Source organism: Chiloscyllium plagiosum, unplaced genomic scaffold (assembly GCF_037043375.1).
Source record: "Chiloscyllium plagiosum isolate Xiang-an unplaced genomic scaffold, Cpla_swu_hap1 HiC_scaffold_18, whole genome shotgun sequence".
NCBI classification, from domain to species: domain Eukaryota; kingdom Metazoa; phylum Chordata; class Chondrichthyes; order Orectolobiformes; family Hemiscylliidae; genus Chiloscyllium; species Chiloscyllium plagiosum.
In genome coordinates this window covers 73,587,042-73,612,128 of record NW_028270156.1, presented here as the reverse complement: position 1 = coordinate 73,612,128, position 25,087 = coordinate 73,587,042, and the positions used below count along the sequence as shown (strand labels likewise).

General features: G+C 44.9%; 1 protein-coding gene across 1 annotated transcript; it reads right to left on the bottom strand.

Moving 5' to 3' along the window:
* Window positions 1-1,694: 1,694 nt before the first annotated feature.
* LOC148147007 (general transcription factor II-I repeat domain-containing protein 2B-like) lies at window positions 1,695-25,010 on the bottom strand. Its single transcript, XM_087996198.1, has 3 exons — window positions 24,891-25,010; window positions 2,348-2,905; window positions 1,695-2,171 (listed from the first exon to the last, which is right to left on the bottom strand). The coding sequence occupies exons 1-3, from the start codon at window positions 25,008-25,010 to the stop codon at window positions 1,695-1,697; spliced, it is 1,155 nt and encodes a 384-aa protein (XP_087852324.1).
* Between the last annotated feature and the right edge of the window lie 77 nt (window positions 25,011-25,087).

Genomic DNA, 25,087 nt, shown 5'->3' with positions numbered 1-25,087 from the left:
GAGAAAAATAGTTCATCCCCTTTAAGTGACAATACCTGCCATATTCCAATTGGTTTTTGAAGATTTCAAATCTTTTGGTCAATAAGTAGGTGAATGACTGAATGAGTGAGTCAGTGGTGACTAGATGTAGAAGGTAAAGTCACCCTAGTCTTACTGGAACAAAGGACTGCTCTATTATTATAGAGAGATGAGTTGTGGTGGCTTACCCTGACGGACACCACTTCTCAGGTGAGGAGGGCAGGGGTGGAGAAGAAGTCCTTCATGTTTACAACTGCCAGAAATTGAACACACGCTGTTGGCATTACACTACATTAAAGACCCGCCATCCAATAGGTGGGAAATTGGATGACTAGGTGAGTGAGTGGGTAATCGGCTCAAGTTGGTAAATAGGTGGCTGGAGGTATGGTGATTAATTGGGTAGTTGAAACGTTTGTCATGGGGAAACTCAAATGATTGGGGTGTGGTCAGATTGGGAGGAGATAGTGTTATATTGAGTAAGGGGGTGACTGTCGTGATCAGTTGTAGTGCTCAGCAGTTATCACCAACTTAGAACAGGTACTAACAAGAATGACCTTTCCTGAGCAAGCATCAAGGTAAGTTCCCTATTTCTGGACCAGGTTTCTGCATGGAATGTTAGCATCCCTGGAGGCAGTGAGAGAATTAGCAAGAAGGGAAAATAACAGGAAGCGTTAACTCTGGAGTGAAACTCAGCTCCTTCACAGAGGGGTCCCAGGGAATGGAAATTTGCCCACAAGGAAGTTACATTTTGAAGGCAATTAAAGTATATATGTGTTGGTTTTGATGCTCATCTCCAAACATGTTCAATCTCTAACAATCTAGATCAGGGGTGGGCAATTAATTCTTCCAAAGGGCCACATGAGAAACCTGAGTTGTGTTGGAGGGCCGAACCAACAATAAGTTGAACATAATTCTGCTCAGTATTAATTTTCTCCCATTGTAAAAAGTACAATTATATAGTTTTGCACTGAAAATTATAATCAAAAGAATAAGGATATTCTGTTACAATAAAGATATGAAATTGTGGAGTAGGTCAAATATAAAAGAAATAAAAAGTAAAAACAATAATTTCAGTATTTCATTTTATTTTTAACGTTAATCTCACAAACCAATAATGAAAAGTTGTTTCATTATTGTTCAGTATTACAAACAACAAACAACTGTATACAAAGAGCAATAAGTGCTTTTGATGTTTTTCAGTTCATTTTACTTGTTTAGTGAGAAAAAATTCCAGTCTGTTTTGGGCTTGAACAAGTGCACTGAAATCTGGTTGTATGTCTGAGGTGGAAGGATAGCTGAGAGATGATCATCAGTGATAGAGGATCTGTATTTGGATTTGTTGAACTTCATCACTGAGAATGTCTGTTCACATATATAGGTAGATCCAAAGAGGACTAGAATCTTCTGAGCATGCCTCCTCATGTGTGGAAAGTTCTCCTCTTTGAGGGAAGAGTAAAAATCAAGCAGTGAGACAGACCTAAAGTACTCTGCCAGAAGTGTGTCAGACTGAAGGTCAATGAATTCAAGCTGAACATCACTAGGTGCATTCTCCACATTGCATGTAAATGGGGGAAAAAATCATGTGCATTTCATTCTCAACAGTTTTAAAGTCTTGGAATCACCTTGAAAATTCACCATGCAATGCTTCTAACATAGATCAGTACCTGTGGAGGTAATCAGCTGAAGGTGCAGCTTCCTTCAGTGTTGGCAAGTGGGAGAATGTTGTCCTCCATTTGGCTTGAGAGAAGCTGCAACTTTCTCATAAAAGCCTTCACCAAGTTGTACATTTCATGCACAAAAAGGCCCTTGCACTGCAGTTTCACATTTAGTTCATTCATAAGTGCAGTCACATTAACAGCAAAACCAAGGTCTGCAATCCAGTCTGCATCTGAAAGCTCTGGAATGCCATTCCCTTTCTTCACACAGAAATCTTGAGTCTCTTCTCTCAGGTCCCATACACTTTTCAGCATTTTGCCCAGGCTGAGCCACCTGACAGCTGTGTGGTAGCCTATGTCATGATGTTCAGTCTCATTTTCCTCCAAAAGTGCAACAAACTGCCTGTGATTCAAAGCTCTTGCCCTGATGAAGTTAAGTATTTTAGTTACAACATCAACCACATGATTAATTTTTAACACTGACTTACACGGCACTTCCTGATGTATAATACAATGCAAAATACCAATTTTTGTTCAGGGTCAATTTCTGTCACTTTATCCTGCATTTTCTTTAAGAGTCCAACATTTTTTCCCGTTAGATTTGGATAACCATCCGTTGTCACACCTGCCAGCTTTTCTCATTTTAGTCCCAACATGTCCAAACATGCATTTACCTCCGTCAACAAACCATTACCAGTTGTTGTTCCTTTCATTGACTGCATGGCTGCCAGCTCCTCCATGATTTTAAAGTCCATAATTATCCCACGTACGAAGATGAGTAGGTGGGCTGTGTCATGTATGTCACAGCTCTCATCCAAAGCCAAGGAAAAAAAGTCAAAGTTGACCGCTCTGTGCTGCAGCTGAAGCTCCAGATTTGTCGCAATGTCTCCAATCTTTCTCATTGCAATGCGTTGGGAGAGGGGCACATTCTCAAATGCCTCCTTCTTCTCCGGGCATATTAGTTCTGCAGAGTTCAACAAGCACTCCTTAATAAACTCTCCATCAGAAAATGGTTTACTGTTTCTGGCGATTTTGTGGGATATGACATAACTTGTCTTCACAGCTGCATCTCTGGATATGTGAAGTTTAGAAAAAGGTCTTTGCTGATTATGCAGCTTAGCTAGCAAAGCATCCGACTCCCTTGCCCGCTCTTGATCAGTCATGTTGTTGTACTTCTTGGCATGTTTGGTCACGTAGTGGCGATTCAAATTATAATCCTTGAACACAGCGACCTGTGCACCACAAACCAAGCACATGTTTTTACCTCTGATTTCTGTAAATAAATATCTAGCAGTCCATTTCTTGTTAAAAATGTGGCATTCCATATCGACCTTTTTTTTGGCGTGAGCTGACATTTTGAGGGCTAGCCAGCAAGCATCACTTTTAGCTGTTCATGCATGCACGCACGGACATACACGCGCATGTGCGTCCATACGTAAATAAAAAAAGCATCATTTTCAAAACAAAAGCAACACAGTTGTATTGCGTGCATACTTTTTCATTTATGTTCTAATTTAAGATTGACCTCATGCGGGCCTGACAGGAATGACCAAAGGGCCAGACTGGTCTCCTTCCTATCGGAAAGATGTTGTGAAACTTGAAAGGGTTCAGAAAAGATTTACAAGGATGTTGCCAGGGTTGGAGGATTTGAGCTATAGGGAGAGGCTGGACAGGCTGTGGCTGTTTCCCTGGAGCATCGGAGGCTGAGGGGTGACCTTATAGAGGTTTACAAAATTATGAGGGGCATGGATAGGATAAATAGACAAAGTCTTTTCCCTGTGGTGATGTCAGGCAATGTGGCTGTAAGATGTGATTTGGCTTGAATGACTATGCCTGGCTGGTGTTTGACTAGATTTTGGGACATTGATTTATATATACCATTGTCATTTCTGATGCCGTGGTCAATTCTGGGCTGTCCCCAACTTAATTTTTCAACAATAATTTGATTTGTTAGCCAATTTCAGAGGTCAAACAAGTTGCTATAGGTCTGAAGTCACATTTTGGACTTGCCAAAGTGTATTATTTTAATCACAATTGATGTGTGTGTGTGTGAGAGAGAGAGAGTACTGTTTATTGTCATTTCTACTGTATACAACTGATACGGTAAAAACGAGACAGCGTTCCTCCAGGACCAAGGATGCTACATGGACAGCACAAACCACACAGCATAAAATGCATAAGAAGTGCAAAACACGAAAGTTACAGTGTAATAGAAGAATGATAAATAATAGACATTGTTCTTGCAGCAATTCAAAGTCATGTATGGGAAAGAGTCCAATCAGGAGGCTGACGGCTTGGGGGAAGAAACTGTGGCACAGTGTGGCCGTGAGAGACCGAATGCTGCAATGTCTTCTGCCAGATGGCAAGAGGGAGAAGAGTTTGAGTGAGGGGTGTGTGGGTTTTCCACAATGCTCTTACCCTTTCGGATGCAGCATGTGTTGTAAATGTCTGTAATGGAGGGAGAGAGGGATGAGATGATAGTTTCATGATACGATTATGGTGGCTAACTTTCAATTCAATTTGAAATAAATAATTGAAGTTCCATCAGTTGCCTCAGGACTTAAACACATGACACCTGTAAAATTAGTCTGGGCCTCTAGACTAGTGACGCATTTATTTTTATTCACTCATGGACTTAGCATTTATTGCCCGTCCGCAGTTGCTCTTGAGAAGTGTTGGTGATTACCGTGATATCAATGCCTATCACGAAAGACCACAAATGCTGGTGGGCAATTAAACAAAGAACCAGAAGAGGAGGCACCAAAAATCTCCATCCTCAATTGTGGAGAGTTTAACGCGTTAGTGCAAAAGACAAGGCTGAAGTGTGCAATCAACTATAGCCAGAAGCGCAAAGTGGATAATTCATCACAATTTCCTCCTAAAATTCCCTGTATTAAAAATGTTAATCTCCAGACAACTGAATTCACTCCACATGATATTAATAACCAGCTGCAGGGACTGAATACAGCAAAACTATGGGCCTGACAGTGGGGAGGACTCAATGCATCCACGTTTACTACTTGGCCTCCCAGATAGTGTTCCAACTTGTAACTATTTGCACTTAGTATTAGAGCCCACCACTGAATTCAGCCTGAAACTATGGACGGCACTGCCTTGTCCTCTTTACATAGACTTAACAGGGGTTTGTTGTCCATTATTTTTACAAATTTATGTCCGTAGACACCTATTTTTGAATTTAAGTGCAATTCAGGATCTACCCTGAAAAAAAATTTGAATATGTAGTTTACTCTTAGTGCTATATAAATCTAAAACCGAGTATATATTCATTTTGTCCTTCACTCACCAAACCTCAGTGTGATACATATGCGTGCACATTATTCTCCATGGCCTTGATGTCCAGGTTGTAGTTTGAGACTAGCAATCATTTACAATCTATTAACTGAATATCTGTGAGGTCGATGTGATATTGGGACTTCATTATCTTCACTTGGGAGAACACTGTGTCACATGTGGAGTTAAAATAAACTTGTAAAATACAAGATGATTGGAGCTCATGAGCCCCTAAAAATTGTTGTCCCTTGACATGACTTGCAGCTCAATACCATTCTATATAATCATTAGATCCACATCAACTCCACTGTTTTATAAATCAAACGTCTGATGGGATCTGACAGCCAAACCACCAATGTCTGCTTGAAGGAATGGATTTGAGAAAAACGTAATTTGTCCATTACATTTAATTCCTGAAATCATCTGTTGAATTGCTCTGATAAATTATTCATGCGTGCACAGATTTTCTGAGGAAACCCATTTTTCTCTGTCATTGATTTCTTTCTGATATTTTCTCTACACTTCCCGGAGTGCTGCAGCATTTTGTTTTTAATGGGAAGGACAACAGATCCAGTTTCAATTTGAATGCATTCACAGTACTGATCATATGTGCTAAATCTTAGTCCTTTCCTTACAGTTCATAGTTCAGTTCTTCAGATTTGATGTCATTCGAAGTCAATCAACCACACATTATTTGACAGCTCACTTCATTCCTTGATTTAAGAAAAGTAACAATTTCAGGCATCAAATCTTTGTAGGACTTTATTTGACTTCACCACCTCATATCAATATGAAGGATTAGCTCACCACAGACAGCACTGAGAGTAAGGATTTAAACAAATGATTCTGAGGGGTTCTTGCCAAAATTAAGTTTATAGTCTTAACAACAAATTTTAAAACGTGAAAAAAGCACATAAATTCATTTGATATTGTTTGGTGGAGGATTATACAGTGATAAAAGCCTACATTCGTACCAGGAATGGCTAGTGCATTAGCAGTTCTGATGGAAATCAATTTCTTGATTGAAATGATTTTTTCAAGCACGTGTCTTTCGATTGTTTGATTTATTGTCACATCTACTGAAATACAGTGAAAGTTCAAGAGCAGTACACGCAGAACTTCGTAAGCAAGGATGTACAGATCAAAAAGACTTAGACAGAGGCAAACAGGTAACATTGTACAGAATGTGCGCTGGGCAAGATCAATGTTGAATTTGTTGCATGTATCCTTACCCTCATTCTCTCCTTAAGAGACAAAAGTTATGTCCTTAAAAACTATACATCATAAAAACAATCACATGGGCTGTGTGTGCCATGTCGATGGATTCATTGAACTGCAATGGGAAATATTCACAGTCTTCAAGATCAGTTGTAGTTACCAAAAAAATCTTGGAAAAGATTACAAGTGGCTGCCACAGTTGAAGCACCATGTGACATGCTCTGATTGTTACTTTTTCTTCTTTGCTTTTAAAATCTTTGCATAAAGAGTCAACAGCCACAGTCATTACTTCTTTAATTACAAGACCGTTTGTGACTTATGTTTTGCCAGATGATTATAAATGTGAAATGAGGCTTCAGTGCAGGCCCTACCATTTGCTGCTGGTTCAGAATAAAATGATTGGTGAGTTTTAAAGCAAACTTCAGCTTGTCAACTTTCTTTGTCTGAAGTATACTTTTCATGGAAAAATTATCCTTGAATTTATGGTACATCATTGTGTGGTATTGTTCTAAATTCCTGTACTGAATTTGCTAACACATTAGGCAAACACTCTCATCTTTTACAGTTGTGAACAGGATTGATTTTCCTTTTCTGTGGGAAAGTTGGACATTTTTGATTTCTTTTTAGATGATGATCACTCATCATTACTGCTTCACCTTGTCGACTGTTACATCACTGCCACTGTCATGCTTCAAGTCAGCCTCTGGATCTGTGCCTTTGGAATATCCAGAATGCTGCTGGCTGCTTTCAAGTGTGGAGGCACAGAGATCACTTCTTGGTCATGATGTGTTTCTAGGACCTGCTGGATTTATTGACTAAGCAGCTGGAGAAAAAAACTGAAGGTCAACAGAGAACAGGTAGAGCAGTGGGATGAGTTGACCTGTTCTTGCAGAGACTGCATAGTTATTGATGCGTTGAATAGCCTTTATTTCTAGTACTTCACACAACAGCTCCCGGTATGTTTCTTATTCATTTGTTTGCATTGCCAACACAAAACATACTTTATCCTGAAATGAGAGTGCATCTGGACCAAACTGTAACACAGAGTCATAGAGTCATAGACATATATAGCATGGAAACAGATCCTTGCCAACCAGATATCCCAGCCTAATCTAGTCCCATTTGCCAGCACCCAGCCCATATCCCTCTGTACTGAAAATGTGTTGCTGGAAAAGCGCAGCAGGTCAGGCAGCATCTAAGGAACAGGAGAATCGATGTTTCGGGCATAAGCCCTTCTTCAGGGCAACACATTTCCAGCAACACATTTTCAGCTCTGATCTCCAGCATCTGCAGCCCTCACTTTCTCCTCATATCCCTCCGTACCCTTCCTATTCATATACCCATCCAGATGCCTTTTAAATGTTGCAATTGTAATAGCTTCCACCACTGTCAGCTCATCCCATTCAAGCACCACTCTCTGCGTGAAAAAGTTGCCCCTTAGTTCTCTTTTATATCTTTCCCCTCTCACCCTAAACCTATGCCCTCTAGTGCTAGACTCCCTCAACCCAGGGAAAAGGCCTTGCTTATTTACTCTATCCATGCCCTTCATCATTTTATAAACCTCTATAAGGCCACCCCTCAGCCTTCAGGGAAAACAGCCCCAGCCTGTCCAGCCTCTCCCTATAGCTCAAATCCTCCAAACCTGACAACATCCTTGAAAATCCTTTCTGAACCCTTTCAAGTTTCACAACATCGTTCCTATAGGAAGGAGACTAGAATTGTACGCAATATTCCAAAAGTGGCCTAACCAATGTCCTGTACAGCTGCAATATGACCCATCCAACTCCTAAATCAATACTCTGACCAATAAAGGAAAGCATACAAAATATCTTCTTCACCATCCTACCTACCTGCGACTCTACTTTCAAGGAGCTATGAATCTGCACTCCAAGGTCTCTTTGTTCAGCAACACTCCCTTGGACCTTACCAATAAGTGTATAAGTCCTGCTAAGATTTGCTTTCCCAAAATGCAGCACCTCACATTTATCTAAATTAAACTCCATGTGCCACTCCTCAGCCCGTTGGAGCATCTGATCAAGATCCAGTTATAATGTGAGGTAACCTTCTTTGTTGTCCACTACTCCTCCAATTTTGGTGTCATCTGCAAACTTACTAACTCTAACTCCTAAGTTCACATCCAAGTGATTTATATAAATGACAAAAAGTAATGGACCCAACACTGATCCTTGTGGCACTCCACTGGTCACAAGCCTCCAGTCTGAAAAACAACCTTCACCATCACCCTCTGTCTTCTACCTTTGAGCCAGTTATGTATCCAAATGGCTAGTTCTCCCTACATTCCATGAGATCTAACCTTGCTAACCAGTCTCCCATGGGGAACCTTGTCTAATGCCATACTGAAGTCCATATAGATCACATCTACTGCTCTGCCCTCATCAATCCTCTTTGTTACTTCTTCAAAAACCTCAATCAAGTTCATGAGACATGATTTTCCATGCACAAAGCTATGTTGACTATCCCTAATCAGTTCTTGCCTTTCCAAATACATGTAAATCTTGACCCTCAGAATTCCCTCCAACAATTTGCTGACCACCAACAGCAGGCTCACCAGTCTGGCTTGTTCTTACCACCTTTCTAAAATAGTGGCACCACATTAGCCAACCTCCAGTCTTCTGGCACCTCACCTGTGACTATCAACGATACATATATGTCAGCGAGGGGCCCAGCAATCACTTCCCTTGCTTCCCACAGAGTTCTAGGGTACACCTGATCAGGTCCTGGGGATTTATCCACCTTTAAGCATTTCAAGGCATCCAGCACTTCCTCCTCTGTAATATTGGCATTTTTCAAGATGTAACCATCTATTTTCTGACTTTCTATATGTTCTATGTCCTTCTCTAAGTAAACACTTATGCAAAGTATTCATTTAGTATCTCATTCGTCTCCTGTGGCTCCACATAAAGGTCGCCTTGCTGATCTTTGAGGGATTCTGGATCAGTGGTACTGGAAGAGCACAGCAATTCAGGCAGCATCCGACGAGCAGCAAAATTGACGTTTCGGGCAAAAGCCCTTCATCAGGAATAAAGGCAGAGAGCCTGAAGCGTGGAGAGATAAGCTAGAGAAGGGTGGGGGTGGGGAGAAAGTAGCACAGAGTACAATAGGTGAGTGGGGGAGGAGATGAAGGTGATAGGTCAGGGAGGAGAGGGTGGAGTCGATAGGTGGAAAAGGTGCTAGGCAGGTCGGACAAGTCCGGACAAGTCAAGGGGACAGTGCGGAGCTAGACGTTTGAAACTAGGATGAGGTGGGGGAAGGGGAAATGAGGAAGCTGTTGAAGTCCACATTGATGCCCTCGGATTGAAGTGTTCCCAGGCGGAAGATGAGGCGTTCTTCCTCCAGGCGTCTGGTGGTGGGAGAGCGGCGGTGAAGGAGGCCCAGGACCTCCATGTCCTCGGCAGAGTGGGAGGGGGAGTTGAAATGTTGGGCCACGGGGCAGTTTGGTTGATTGGTGCGGGTGTCTCGGAGATGTTCCCTAAAGCGCTCTGCTAGGAGGCGTCCAGTCTCCCCAATGTAGAGGAGACCGCATCGGGAGCAACGGATACAATAACTGATATTAGTGGATGTGCAGGTAAAATTTTGATGGATGTGGAAGGCTCCTTTAGGGCCTTGGATAGAGGTGAGGGAGGAGGTGTGGGCACAGGTTTTACAGTTCCTGCGGTGGCAGGGGAAAGTGCCAGGATGGGAGGGTGGGTCGTAGAGGGGCGTGGACCTGACCAGGTAGTCACGGAGGGAACGGTCTTTGCGGAAGGCGGAAAGGGGTGGGGAGGGAAATATATCCCTGGTGGTGGGGTCTTTTTGGAGGTGGCGGAAATGTCGGCGGATGATTTGGTTTATGCGGAGGTTTGTAGGGTGGAAGGTGAGCACCAGGGGCGTTCTGTCCTTGTTACGGTTGGAGGGGTGGGGTCTGAGGGCGGAGGTGCGGGATGTGGACGAGATGCGTTGGAGGGCATCTTTAACCATGTGGGAAGGGAAATTGCGGTCTCTAAAGAAGGAGGCCATCTGGTGTGTTCTATGGTGGAACTGGTCCTCCTGGGAGCAGATACGGCGGAGGCGGAGGAATTGGGAATACAGGATGGCATTTTTGCAAGAGATAGGGTGGGAAGAGGTGTAATCCAGGTATCTGTGGGAGTCGGTGGGTTTGTAAAAAATATCAATGTCAAGTCGGTCGTCACTAATGGAGATGGAGAGGTCCAGGAAGGGGAGGGAGGTGTCAGAGATGGTCCAGGTAAATTTAAAGTCAGGGTGGAATGTGTTGGTGAAGTTGATGAATTGTTCAACCTCCTCGTGGGAGCACAAGGTGGCGCCAATGCAGTCATCAATGTAGCGGAGGAAGAGGTGGGGAGTGGTGCCAGTGTAATTACGGAATATCAACTGTTCTACGTAGCCAACAAAGAGACAGGCATAGCTGTGGCCCATACGTGTGCCCATGGCTACCCCTTTGGTCTGGAGGAAGTGGGAGGATTCAAAGGAGAAATTGTTAAGGATGAGGACCAGTTCGGCCAAACGAATGAGAGTGTCGGTGGAAGGGTACTGTTGGGGACGTCTGGAGAGGAAAAAAGGGAGGGCTTGGAGGCCCTGGTCATGGCGGATGGAGGTGTAGAGGGATTGGATATCCATGGTGAGGATGAGGCGTTGGGGGCCGGGGAAACGGAAGTCTTGGAGGAGGTGGAGGGCGTGAGTGGTGTCTCGAACATATGTGGGGAGTTCCTGGACTAGGGGGGGGATAGGACAGTGTCGAGGTAGGTAGAGATGAGTTCAGTGGGGCAGGAGCATGCTGACACAATGGGTCGGCCAAGGTGGTCAGGCTTGTGGATCTTGGGAAGGAGGTAGAACCGGGCAGTGCGGGGTTCCCGGACTATGAGGTTGGAAGCTGTGGGTGGGAGATCTCCTGAGGTGATGAGGTTCTGTATGGTCTGGGAGATGATGGTTTGGTGATGGGGGGTGGGGTCATGGTCGAGGGGGCAGTAGGAAGAGGTGTCCTCGACTTGACGTTTGGCTTCAGCGGTGTAGAGGTCAGTGCGCCAGATTACAACTGCGCCCCCTTTATCCGCTGGCTTAATGGTGAGGTTGGGACTAGAGCAGAGGGATTGGAGGGCTGCGCGTTGTGGGGGTGAGAGGTTGGAGTGGGGGAGGGGGGGTCGGCAGGTTGAGGTGGTTAATGTCCTGGCGGCAGTTGGAAATGAAGAGGTCGAGGGCAGGTAATAGGCCAGTGCGGGGTGTCCAGGTGGATGCAATGTGTTGGAGGTGGGCGAAGGGGTCCTCGGAAGGTGGGCGGGAGTCCTGATTGTGAAAGTAAGCTCAGAGGCGGAGGCGACGGAAGAAGTGTTCGATGTCACGGCGTGTATTAAATTTATTGATGTGTGGACGGAGGGGGATGAAGGTGAGTCCTTTGCTGAGGACTGATCGTTCGTCCTCAGTGAGTGGGAGGTCTGGAGGGATGGTGAAAACTCGGCAGGGCTGGGAGCTGGGATCTGGTGTGGGTGTGGAGCTGGGAGTGGGGTCAGAGCCAGTACCTGGAGTGGGTGTGATGGTGGGGGGAATGGGGGTGGAGGCATGAGCAGGGGTAGTGTTCCCCTCGGGGTTCTGGGGGGTGGGGCTAGTGATAGTGGGGTCTGTGAGGGGCGTGTCAGCAGAATGCAGGTGAGTGGCGCTGGTGGGGTCGGAAGTGGTGGCAGACACGGCAGTAGGGGTGGCGGAAGTCACTGAGCGTGTGGCATCGGCGATGATGTGAGGGCCGGAAGTGGCTGTGGGAGTGGCCATGATGGGGGCAGAAGTGACATCATCAATCAGCGTGGGGGTGGTAGCTGCATCAGCCGCATAGCTAATGGCGTTTCCGAGGTCAGGGGAACCTTCTGGGATGTTTGAGGAGGGCTGGTTATGGAGGTGGGTGGATAAAAGTTTGTTGTACTTACAGTTTTTGATGTTTGAGATGGAATTGAAATACTGTTTGTTGAGAGTATGAATTCTCCTGAGGATGTAGTACAGAGTGTCCCTTTGCAATTCTGAGAGAGTGTGGCCCTCAGCTGAGGCCGGGCAGACTGTAGAGAGGTTAGGTGCTGGCGCATTGCTGCAAGCGTGGAGTGGAGGATCTTGAAGGAGAACTGTTGCTGGTGTTTTTGAATCTGTAGTCTGTACTGTTTGTCCTGTTCGGGTCCAAACTCTGCTGGTTTAAAGGTGGTCCGGAGTCCGTGTGGGATGAGTTGGTTACGGAGGCATGCACTGAGGAAGCAAATGTGGCTGTGGTACCGAGTTTGTTTCATGACCATTCCCCCCACCATCACACCCACTCCAGGTACTGGCTCTGACCCCACTCCCAGCTCCACACCCACACCAGATCCCAGCTCCCAGCCCTGCCGAGTTTTCACCATCCCTCCAGACCTCCCACTCACTGAGGACGAACGATCAGTCCTCAGCAAAGGACTCACCTTCATCCCCCTCCGTCCACGCATCAATGAATTTAATACACGCCGTGACATCGAACACTTATTCCGTCGCCTCCGCCTCAGAGCTTACTTTCACAATCAGGACTCCCGCCCACCTTTCGAGGATCCCTTCGCCCACCTCCAACACACTGCATCCACCTGGACACCCCACGCTGGCCTATTACCTGCCCTCGACCTCTTCATTTCCAACTGCCGCCAGGACATTAACCGCCTCAACCTGCCGACCCCCGCTCCCCCACTCCAACCTCTCACCCTCACAACGCGCAGCACTCCAATCCCTCTGCTGTAATCCCAACCTCACCAATAAGCCAGCGGATAAAGGGGGCGCAATGGTAGTCTGGCGCACTGACCTCTACACCGCTGAAGACAAACCTCAACTCGAGGACACCTCTTCCTACTGCCCCCTCGACCATGACCCCACCCCCCCATCACCAAACCATCATCTCCCAGACCATACAGAACCTCATCACCTCAGGAGATCTCCCACCCACAGCTTCCAACCTCATAGTCCTGGCACCCCGCACTGCCCGGTTCTACCTCCTTCCTAAGATCTACAAGCCTGACCACCCTGGCCGACCCATTGTCTCAGCATGCTCCTGCCCCACTGAACTCATCTCTACCTACCTCGACACTGTCCTATCCCCCCTAGTCCAGGAACTCCCCACATACGTTCGAGACACCACTCATGCCCTCCACCTCCTCCAAGACTTCTGTTTCCCCAGCCCCCAATGCCTCATCCTCACCATGGATATCCAATCCCTCTACACCTCCATCCGCCATGACCAGGGCCTCCAAGCCCTCCCTTTTTTCCGCTCCAGACGTCCCCAACAGTACCCTTCCACCGACACTCTCATTCGTTTGGCCGAACTGGTCCTCACCCTTAACAATTTCTCCTTTGAATCGTCCCACTTCCTCCAGACCAAAGGGGTAGCCATGGGCACACGTATGGGCCACAGCTATGCCTGTCTCTTTGTTGGCTACGTAGAACAGTTGATCTTCCGTAATTACACCGGCACCACTTCCCACCTCTTCCTCCGCTACATTGATGACTGTATTGGTGCCACCTCGTGCTCCCATTGTCTCAGCATGCTCCTGCCCCACTGAACTCATCTCTACCTACCTCGACACTGTCCTATCCCCCCTAGTCCAGGAACTCCCCACATACGTTCGAGACACCACTCATGCCCTCCACCTCCTCCAAGACTTCTGTTTCCCCAGCCCCCAATGCCTCATCTTCACCATGGATATCCAATCCCTCTACACCTCCATCCGCCATGACCAGGGCCTCCAAACCCTCCCTTTTTTCCTCTCCAGACGTCCCCAACAGTACCCTTCCACCGACACTCTCATTCGTTTGGCCGAACTGGTCCTCACCCTTAACAATTTCTCCTTTGAATCGTCCCACTTCCTCCAGACCAAAGGGGTAGCCATGGGCACACGTATGGGCCACAGCTATGCCTGTCTCTTTGTTGGCTACGTAGAACAGTTGATCTTCCGTAATTACACCGGCACCACTTCCCACCTCTTCCTCCGCTACATTGATGACTGTATTGGTGCCACCTCGTGCTCCCGCGAGGAGGTTGAACAATTCATCAACTTCACCAACACATTCCACCCTGACCTTAAATTTACCTGGACCATCTCTGACACCTCCCTCCCCTTCCTGGACCTCTCCATCTCCATTAGTGACGACCGACTTGACATTGATATTTTTTACAAACCCACCGACTCCCACAGATACCTGGATTACACCTCTTCCCACCCTATCTCTTGCAAAAATACCATCCCGTTTTCCCAATTCCTCCGCCTCCGCCGTATCTGCTCCCAGGAGGACCAGTTCCACCATAGAACACACCAGATGGCATCCTTCTTTAGAGACCGCAATTTCCCTTCCCACATGGTTAAAGATGCCAACGCATCTCGTCCACATCCCGCACCTCCGCCCTCAGACCCCACCCCTCCAACCGTAACAAGGACAGAACACCCCTGGTGCTCACCTTACACCCTACAAACCTCCGCATAAATCAAATCATCCGCCGACATTTCCGCCACCTCGAAGAAGACCCCACCACCAGGGATATATTTCCCTCCCCACCCCTTTCCGCCTTCCGCAAAGATCGTTCCCTCCGTGACTACCTGGTCAGGTCCACGCCCCCCTACGACCCACCCTCCCATCCTGGCACTTTCCCCTGCCACCGCAGGAACTGTAAAACCTGTGCCCACACCTCCTCCCTCACCTCTAACCAAGGCCCTAAAGGAGCCTTCCACATCCATCAAAGTTTTACCTGCACATCCACTAATATCATTTATTGTATCCGTTGCTCCCGATGCGGTCTCCTCTACATTGGGGAGACTGGACGCCTCCTAGCAGAGCGCTTTAGGGAACATCTCTGAGACACCCGCACCAATCAACCAAACTGCCCCGTGGCCCAACATTTCAACTCTCCCTCCCACTCTGCCGAGGACATGGAGGCCCTGGGCCTCCTTCACCGCTGCTCCCTCACCACCAGACGCCTGGAGGAAGAACGCCTCATCTTCCGCCTGGGAACACTTCAACCCCAGGGCATCAATGTGGACTTCAACAGCTTCCTCATTTCCCCTTCCCCCACCTCATCCTAGTTTCAAACGTCTAGCTCCGCACTGTCCCCTTGACTTGTCCGGACTTGTCCGACCTGCCTAGCTCCTTTTCCACCTATCCACTCCACCCTCTCCTCCCTGACCTATCATCTTCATCTCCACCGCCACTCACCTATTGTACTCTGTGCTACTTTCTCCCCATCCCCACCCTCCTCTAGCTTATCTCTCCATGCTTCAGGCTCTTTGCCTTTATTCCTGATGAAGGGCTTTTGCCCGAAACGTCAATTTTGCTGCTCGTCGGATGCTGCCTGAATTGCTGTGCTCTTCCAGCACCACTGATCCAGAATCTGGTTTCCAGCATCTGCAGTCATTGCTTTTACCTCGCTGATCTTTGAGGGACCCTATTCCCTTCCTAGTTGCCCATTTGTCCTTATGTACATGGAAAAACTCTTTGGATTCTCCTTACCCTATTTGCCAAAGCTATCTCATGTCCCCTTTATGCTCTCCTGATTTCCTTCTTAAGTGTACTCTTACTGCCTTTATACTGTTCTTAGTATTCACTCAATCTATCCTGTCTATACCTGACATATGCTTCCTTCTTTTTCTTAACCAAACCCTCAATTTCTTTTGTCATCCAGCATTCCCTACATCTATCAGCCTTTCCTTTCACCCTTTACAAGAATATACTATTTCTGGACTCTCGTTATCTCATTTCTAAAGGTTTCCCATTTTCCAGCTGTCCCTTTACCTGCGAACATCAGTCCCCATCAGCTTTTGAAAGTTCTTGCCTCATACCATGAAAACTAGACTTCCTCCAATTTTGAACTTCAACTTTTAGATTTGGTCTATCCTTTTCCATCACTATTTTAAAACTAATTCAATTATGGTCACTGGCCTCAAGTGCTCCCCCAATGACACCTCAGTCACCTGCCCTGCTTTATTTCCCAAGAGTAGGTCAAGTTTTGCACCTTCTCTGGATACATTCACATACTGAATCAGAAAATTTTCTTGTACACATTTAGCAAATTCCTCTACATCTAAACCCTTAACACTATGGCAGTTCCAGTCTAAGTTTGGAAAGTTAAAATCCCCTACCATAACTACCCTATTATTCTTACAGATAACTGAAATCTCTCAATTTGTTTCTCAATTTCCCGCTGACTATTAGGGGATCTATAATACAATCCCAATAAGATGAGCATCCCTTTCTTATTTCTCAGTTCCACCCAAATAACTTCCTTGGATGCATTTCCGGGAATATCCTCCCTCAGTACAACTATAATGCCAAACATTATCAAAAACACCACTCCCCCTTCTCTCTTACATCCCCCCAGCCTTTCTGTCCTCCTGTAGCACTTGTATCCTAGAACATTAAGCTGACAGTCCTGTCCACCCCGAGCCACGTTTCCGTAATTTCTATGATATCTCAGTTCCATGTTCCTGACCATGCCCTGAGTTAATCTGTGTTCCCTGTTAGGCCTCTTGCATTGAAATAAATGCAGTTTAATTTATCAGTCTTACCTTGTTTTCTGCTTTGTTCCTGCCTGCCCTGATTGTTTGACTCACTTCTTTCCTCAACTGTACCAGTCTTAGATTGATCTCTTTCCTCATTATCTCCCTCCCACTTCCCCCACCTTACTACTAGCAAATCTCCATGTCAGTATATTAGTCCCCTTCCAAGTCAGGTGCAATCCTTTCCTTCTGGTACTGGTCGCTTATACCCCAGAACAGATTCCAATAACCTAAAAATGTGAATCCTTCTCCCATACTCCAGCTCCACAGCCACGCATTCATCTGCTCTATCCTCCTATCCCTACCCTCATTAGCTCGTAGCACAGGAGTAATCCAGATATTACTACCCTCGAGGACCTCCATTTTAAATTCCTGCCTAACATTCTGTAATCTCCCTTCAGAATTGCATCCTTTTCCCTTCCTATGCCGTTGGTTTCAATGTGTACAATGACCTCCTGTTGGTCTCTCTCCCCTTTGAGAACATTCTGCACCCTCTCTGAGACATCCTTGATCCTGGCTCCAGGGAGGCAAAACACCATTCTGATTTTTCGCTGCTGGCCATAGAAACATCTGTCTGTACCTCTGACTGGAGAGTCCCCTTACATAATCAATCGCTTGGAACCTGATGTATCCCTCATTACATTAGAGCCTGTCTCGGTACCAGAAACTTAGCTGTTCATGCTACATTCCCCTGAGAATCCATCATCCACTACATTTTTCAAAGCAACATACTTGTTTGAAATGGGTAAAAACAATGACTGCAGATGCTGGAAACCAGAGTCTAGAATAGAGTGGTGCTGGAAAAGCACAGCAGTTCAGGCAGCATCCGAGGAGCCCATTTGTTTGAAATGGGGTTAGCCACAGAAGACTCCTGCACTACCTTCCTATCTCTCTTACCTTTCCTGGAGTTAACCCATCTTGTGATTGTATCTGTGACTTTTCTCCCTTCCTACCTTCCATCACACCCCCTTACTCTTGTAAATTCCTCATTGCTTCTAACCGATTCATTCGTTCTGATAGAATTCACAATCAACGGCATTTGTTGCAAATATAATCCTCAGTAACACATAAACTCTCACATCCAACAAGAAGAGCATATCACTCTTGTAATGAAATATGACTTTACATTTGAACTTCCCCTCTGGAAGGATGCTATCTTCTTAAAACTATACACAAACAACTCATACAATGTAAGTAATTTTAAATCCCCCAAAGAAGAATATTTGCAAGTACACATTTAATGCTATCACATTTTGAATAAAAATACATAGAAACACATGTCCAGTGCGATGCATTTACTATTAAACGTAATTTATCTACTTGTTCTTGTTACTGTCTCAGTGATGTCAGCGCACAAAATGACTAGCTGCCAACATGCAGGCGTTTCCTGGATTAGGTTAAATCTTCTTTGATAAGAGTTTAATTTGAGATGGACTTGTTGAATGTCCTACTTTCTATGTTGCTGCACTGGCAGCCCAGCTCTGTAACCCTACAATTACGTGGTTGGATTAGAAGCTCATGGATAGAAGGTCAGTTGACTAACAGGAACCAGAGAAGAGAAATAAATAGATCTTTTTCAGGTGGCAGAATGGCACGAGTGGGTGCCACAGGAGTTGATACCAGGGCCTCAAGCATACAAAAGGATGTAGATAGAGCTAGGCCCATTACTATTTTTTTTATCTATATCAGTGATTTGGATGAGAATGTACAAGGCATGATTAGTAAGTGTTATAAAGTTGAAGGCATGTACTATACTTTTTTTATAGATATTTTTATTAGAAATTTAACATTTTTACAAGTTTACAAAAATAAACAAAACTCTCAAGTACAAACATTGATATACAATTAAATCTTAAATATATAATAACCAAAATTTAACAAAAGAAAAATACCGAGAAAAAAAACAAAACTCAACTAACTACTAATCTAACCTACAACTAACCAGAGTGTATATTTAAGTCTCTTACATTATTCAAATAAGAGAAAGAGAAAAAAAAAAAGCGGATAACACAGAAATTGGGTAGTGAGATACATGCTCGGAATGTGTTAACATCAAATGTAACAAAACCCGTATTCGTGTGGGATTCCTCTCCCAAAGGGACCCGGACCAGCCAGGTTTGTAATCTCAATTAAATAAAAGCCCTTGTTAGGATAGCCGAAATATCTGTATTCATATAATTCAAGAAGGGCTGCCATATTTTATAAAATAATTCTGTCTTTCGGTGCACCATATTTGTAAGGAAGTCAAGGGGAATACATTCCATAATTAATCTGTGCCAATTTGAAAGTCCAGGGGGGGCCCTCAGCCACCCAGTTTACCAAAATATTTTTCCTTTCACAGAAAGAGAGAATAGAAAATAGTCTCTTCCCGGGCATGTCCAGGGAGGATAAGCCCAAAAGGAGAGATACGGGGTCTACTTTAATTTCCGTTCCTAAAATTTCTGTCAGGGCACTTGCTACTTTAGTCCAGTATCTACGGATCTTATGACAGGTCCATAGGCAATGTACAAGAGTGCCCACCTCTATTTTACATTTGGAACACATTGGGGATGCCCCTGCCTTAAATTTTGCCAAATGATCCGGTGCTATATGGGCCCTATGAAGTATCTTCAGCTGGGTAGCCTGAGTTCTGTTACAAATGGTGATTCTTCTGGCGTTTTCCCAAATGTCATTTCACGTTTCTATAGAGATTTCTAGTCCCAATTCCTGATCCCATGTTTTAAGCAAATTGTCCATATCTCCCGATACTTCATCATGTAGTAAATGATAAATACTACTGATGGAGGATACCCCGATTGGTCGTAGTACTCTACATTCTCTATCTGATTTATAAAGACTATCTAATAACGTAGTCTTCTTCTGTATATAGTCTCGAATTTGGAAGTATCGAAAGAGGTCTCCATTAGGTAATCCGAATTTCTGACACAGTTGTTCAAAAGACATCAGGACCCCATCTTCAAATAGGTCCCCTAGACATGAGATACCCCTGGATCTCCAGAGTTTAAAAGTGGCATCTGTAAACCCAGGTTAGAATCCCCATGCTCCCACTATCGGCGCATGGGGGATGTTTTATGTGAGTTGCCCTCATTTTGCCGCATTATATTCCAAGCTTTAATTGTATTTAGTATTATAGGGTTTTTACAGTGATCCGTAATGATTTTCCTCTTGTCTGAAAATAAAAGGTTAATAAGTGGGCATTTTCCTTGAGAAGCTTCGATGTCCAGCCAGATTGATTGTGGATCAAACAAGACCCAATCAGCTATGTAACTTAATAAGGAACTTAACTGATATTTCCTAAAATCTGGGAAGTCCAATCCTCCCCTTGCCTGTGGAAGCTGTAGCTTCTTCAGCTTAATGAGGGGCCGTCTATGATTCCAGATAAAGGAACCCAACCAACCATATAATTTACGCAGTGCCAGCCTCGGATCATCACCGGAAGCATTCTTATAGGGAATAGGAGACGGGCAGGACATTCATTTTAATTAGTGCTATTCTACCTAGCCAGGAAATTGGAAGGTCTCCCCATCGCTGGAGGTCCTGCCTTATCTTTTCCAGTAAATACGCAAAGTTACCCCCTACCAACCCAACCTCCACTCACACCCCCTACCAACCCAACCTCCACTCACACCCCCTACCAACCCAACCTCCACTCACACCCCCTACCAACCCAACCTCCACTCACACCCCCTACCAACCCAACCTCCACTCACACCCCCTACCAACCCAACCTCCACTCCCAGCACCTTCCCCTGCAACCGCAGGAGGTGCAAGACTTGCGCCCACACCTCCCCCCTCACCTCCCTCCAAGGCCCCAAAGGAAACTTCCATATCCGCCACAGATTCACCTGTACCTCCACACATATCATCTATTGCATCCTTTGCACCCGATGTGGCCTCCTCTATATTGGGGAGACAGGCCGCCTACTTGCGGAGCGTTTCAGAGAACACCTCTGGGACACCCGGACCAACCAACCCAACCACCCTGTAGCTCAACATTTCAATTCCCCCTCCCACTCCACCAAGGATATGCAGGTCTTTGGACTCCTCCATCGTCAGACCACAGCGAAACGACGGTTGGAGGAAGAACGCCTCATCTTCCGGCTAGGAACCCTCCAACCACAAGGGATGAACTCGGATTTCACCAGTTTCCTCATTTCCCCTCCCCCCAGCCTGTCTCAGTCAAATCCATCAAATTCAGCACCGCCTTCCTAACCTGCAATCTTCTTCCCGACCTCTCCGCCCCCACCCCAGTCTGACCTATCACCCTCACCTTGACCTCTTTCCACCTATCACATTTCCGACACCCCTCCCCCAAGTCCCTCCTCCCTATCTTTTATCTTAGCCTGCTGGACCAACTTTCCTCATTCCTGAAGAAGGGCTAATGCCCGAAACGTCGATTCTCCTGTTCCCTAGATGCTGCCTGACCTGCTGCGCTTTTCCAGCAACACATTTCCATCTCTGATCTCCAGCATCTGCAGACCTCACTTTCTCCTCAAAGAATACACAAAGTTAGCCTTGTATAACTGACCAAATACTGGGGTAATAAAAATGCCCAATATAAGAAACCCTCCAGGGACCAACGAAAGGGAAAATGGGATCCGTCCACTAAGTGGGGTATCATAGCAAGGCCACCCATTAGCATAGCCTCCGATTTTGAGAAATTAATTTTATAGCCTGAGAATGCGCTAAATGTATTAATAACTTGGATTAAGTGAGGTACGGACATCAGAGGATTACTGAGGAATAGAAGAACATCATCTGCATAAAGGGTAATTTTATGTTTACCTGTACCAATCCTCGGGGCCGTTATATTAGGATCAGTCCGTATACCTTCTGCTAGTGGTTCAATTATTAGCGTAAGTAACAATGGCGAGAGAGGACATCCCTGACAGCGGCCCCTACCCACACTGAAGCTATCCGAACCTAATCCATTGGTAACCACAACTGCTTTGGGATCACTATACAATGTTGTGACCCATTTGGTAAACACCTTTCCAATGCCAAACCTTTCCAATGTGTAAAACAAATATGACCATTCAACCCTATCAAATGCCTTTTCCGCATCTAATGAAACTACTACGCCTGGTATCTTTCCCTGATGGCAGGCTTGAATCATATTCAAAACCCTTCTAATATAATTGGATGATCTACGGCCCTTAACAAACCCCATCTGATCCTCCTTTGTGATATGTGGCAATACCCTTTCTAGTCTCAATGCTAACGTTTTAGAAAGGATTTTAAAATCTACATTTAGCAAGGATATTGGTCTGTATGACAAACAATCTTCTGGGTCCTTTCCTTTTTTAAGGATAAGAGAGATATCTGCCTCTTTCAGCGAAGGCGGGAGACAGCCCTGACTATATGCATAGTTATACATGTCCATAAGTGGACCAACCAATATTTCTGTAAATTCTTTATAGAATTCAGCTTGAAAACTATCTGGGCAAGGTGCCTTACCGCTCTGAAGTTGCCTGATTGCGTCAAGCATTTCTTGGATTGTTATATAAATCAGAATAAAATTTTCTAAAGATTGCATTAATCTTTTTATGATCATGAGTCAAAATACCCATACTTTCCTTGATAGACATGATAGTTTGAGGGGCCTTTTTTTTCTTTGCAAGAAATGCTAAATATCTACCCGGTTTGTCGCCAAATTCATATAACCTTTGTTTTGGAAATAATATTTCCCTCTTAGCCGTTTGGGTAAGCGTAGTGTTTAGAGCTGTCCTAAGGGCTGTAATCCTTTGCAATTTAATAATAGAAGGTCTATCGGCGTATGCAGTTTCAGCTGCGTTTAAGCGTGCTTCGAGCAGACGCTGTTGTTCTCCCTTTAATTTTTTCTGGGTCGCTGAGTAGGAGATGATCAAACCTCGCGCGTAAGCTTTGATGGTCTCCCACATCATTGATGGGTTGCTAGCCGTACCTAAATTAATTTCTAAAAAAGTTTTAAATTCTTGAGAGAAGTACTTTACAAATTTACTGTCTTTCATTAGGAAGGGGTCCATACGCCAATGCCGAGGGGATGTCCCATTGTTCCTCACCTTGGTTTCCATATACACAGCAGCGTGGTCGGAAATTGCTATACTATCTATTTTACAGGATGATATGAAATTTTAAAAAATCGAGGGGGCAAAAAACATATCAATTCTGGTATGACATTTATATGGATTGGAGTAAAAAGAAAAATCTCTGTCCTGTGGATGAAGACATCTCCATACATCTACTAATACTAATTCTTTGTTCAGATCCACCAAATGTCTAGATCTGGGAGATACTCCTGCAGTACTCTTGGGAACCCTATCTATTTCCGGATCCATAATACAATTAAAGTCTCCCCCTATAATTGTATGACGGGCACCAAGAGCCATCAATTTTGAGAAGGTTTCCGTTATAAATTTAAAGGGGTGTGCCGGAGGGCAGTACAAATTTAAAATCCCATATTCCTCTGCATTTATAAGGGCCTTAATCAGAATATATCGTCCAGATTCGTCTTTTATCTGATTTAGGATTTTGAAAGGGAAATTCTTCCGAACAAGAATAATAACTCCCCTACTTTTTGAGCCAAAAGAAGAAAAAAAGGCCTGATCAAATTCACCCTATCGTAATTTCAAGTGTTCTTTATCCAATAGGTGTGTCTCCTGTAGGAGAGCTATATCAACTCTTTCTTTCTTAAGATTTGATAATATTTTCTTCCTTTTGACTGGCGAATTACTCCCCTTGACATTCCAGGTGCACCACTTAACCAACTGATCAACCATAATCATCCGGGCAAATCCGAGACCCCTCGGGAGGGGAAATCCTATCCAAAACATCCCGAGCATAGAGCATATAAAATTCACAAAAATAAAGGCTCTCTAATACACTCACAACAGTATAATAAAAAAACTAATTCTAAATAATAAAAAAAATATAAAACGTATTTAAATGGAGATTTTCCTCCTTGTTCCCAGGGGGTATCACTTCCTTTCCAAAGGTCCATCGTATCCTCTCCCAACCAATGCCCCACCCTTGACCCAGGCGCTCCTCAATAGGATGAGGAGAATTCAGATATAATACAAAGCTGGAGTTAACAGTGAGCACCCTACCCCCACACCCCTCCCCACCCATACCTGGATATATTTGGTAATGTTAATACCATGTATAAACATATATAACTATAAAATTACAACCTCAACAAATAATAATTAAATATAATAATACAAAATAGCAAAGGAAAACAACCCCGCTCCTAGAGACAGAGGTAAAATAGAATAAGGTAACCACCTCCCCCCACCAACATTAACTAAACCCCCCCCGGCTTATATATATACATATATATACATATACATACATACACATATATATACACACATATATATATACATACACACATACATAGAATAATAAAAAAAACCCCAAGGGGGGGAGAAAATCGTTAAATAGAGAACAAATAAATAAATCCCTCTCCCCATCCCCCCAAGATAATATTAAACAGTAGGGAAGAAAAAAGAAAAAGGGGGAAGATATATACCAGAGTGGGGGAAAGGCGAACCAACATCCATTATCTCTTACAATTTATCTAAGAGAGTCCAAAAACTCCTTAGTCTTTTCCAGCGATCTGAAGTTATACACGGATCCTTCATGGTTAAAGCGTAGCGTCGCTGGGTTGCGTACGGAGTACTGAATATTTAAGTCCCTTAAACACTTCTTCGCCTCATCGAATGCCTTCCTCTTTCGGACCAGAGCTGGGGAAAAGTCCTGGAATTACATGATCTTGGATCCTTTATAGATCATGGCTTGGGAATCTTTTCCAAGATTTCTAGAGGCTTCTAGGAGTATCTGCCTCTCCCTATAGCTCTGCAGCCGGAACAGGACCGGGCGAGGGCGCTGGTTCAAGCCGGGCCTGGGTATTGCGACCCGGTAGGCCCATTCCACCCTTACTTGGCCTGATCCAGCCTAAAAGCTGTGGCAGCTACTGCTCGAGAAACGCTGCAAGCTGGCCTTCCTCTTCCCATTCGGGAAGGCCCAGCAAACAAATACTTTTTCGGCGACCTCGATTATTGAGGTCGTCAATGTGGTTCTCTAAGGTCCGGATTCGCTGTTTGAGAGTCCGGACCCGATCCACGGCCGATTGCGCTGTAGTTTCGGAGGTCGCGGCCTTTAGCTCCGCCCCTCCGACTTGGCGCTCGATTTCTTTAATATCTCGGTCTTGCTTTTGCAGCGCGGCCGAGAGTGAATCCCATAGACTTTGGGATTCTTCAATGAAAGCATCGATCTTCGCATCCAGTTTAGAGGTCATTTCCACGAGGCTTGCCACCGTAGGTAAATCCCCTGGACGCCTCTGCTGCAGCTGGAGAGGGTGGGGGAGGGGTTCCT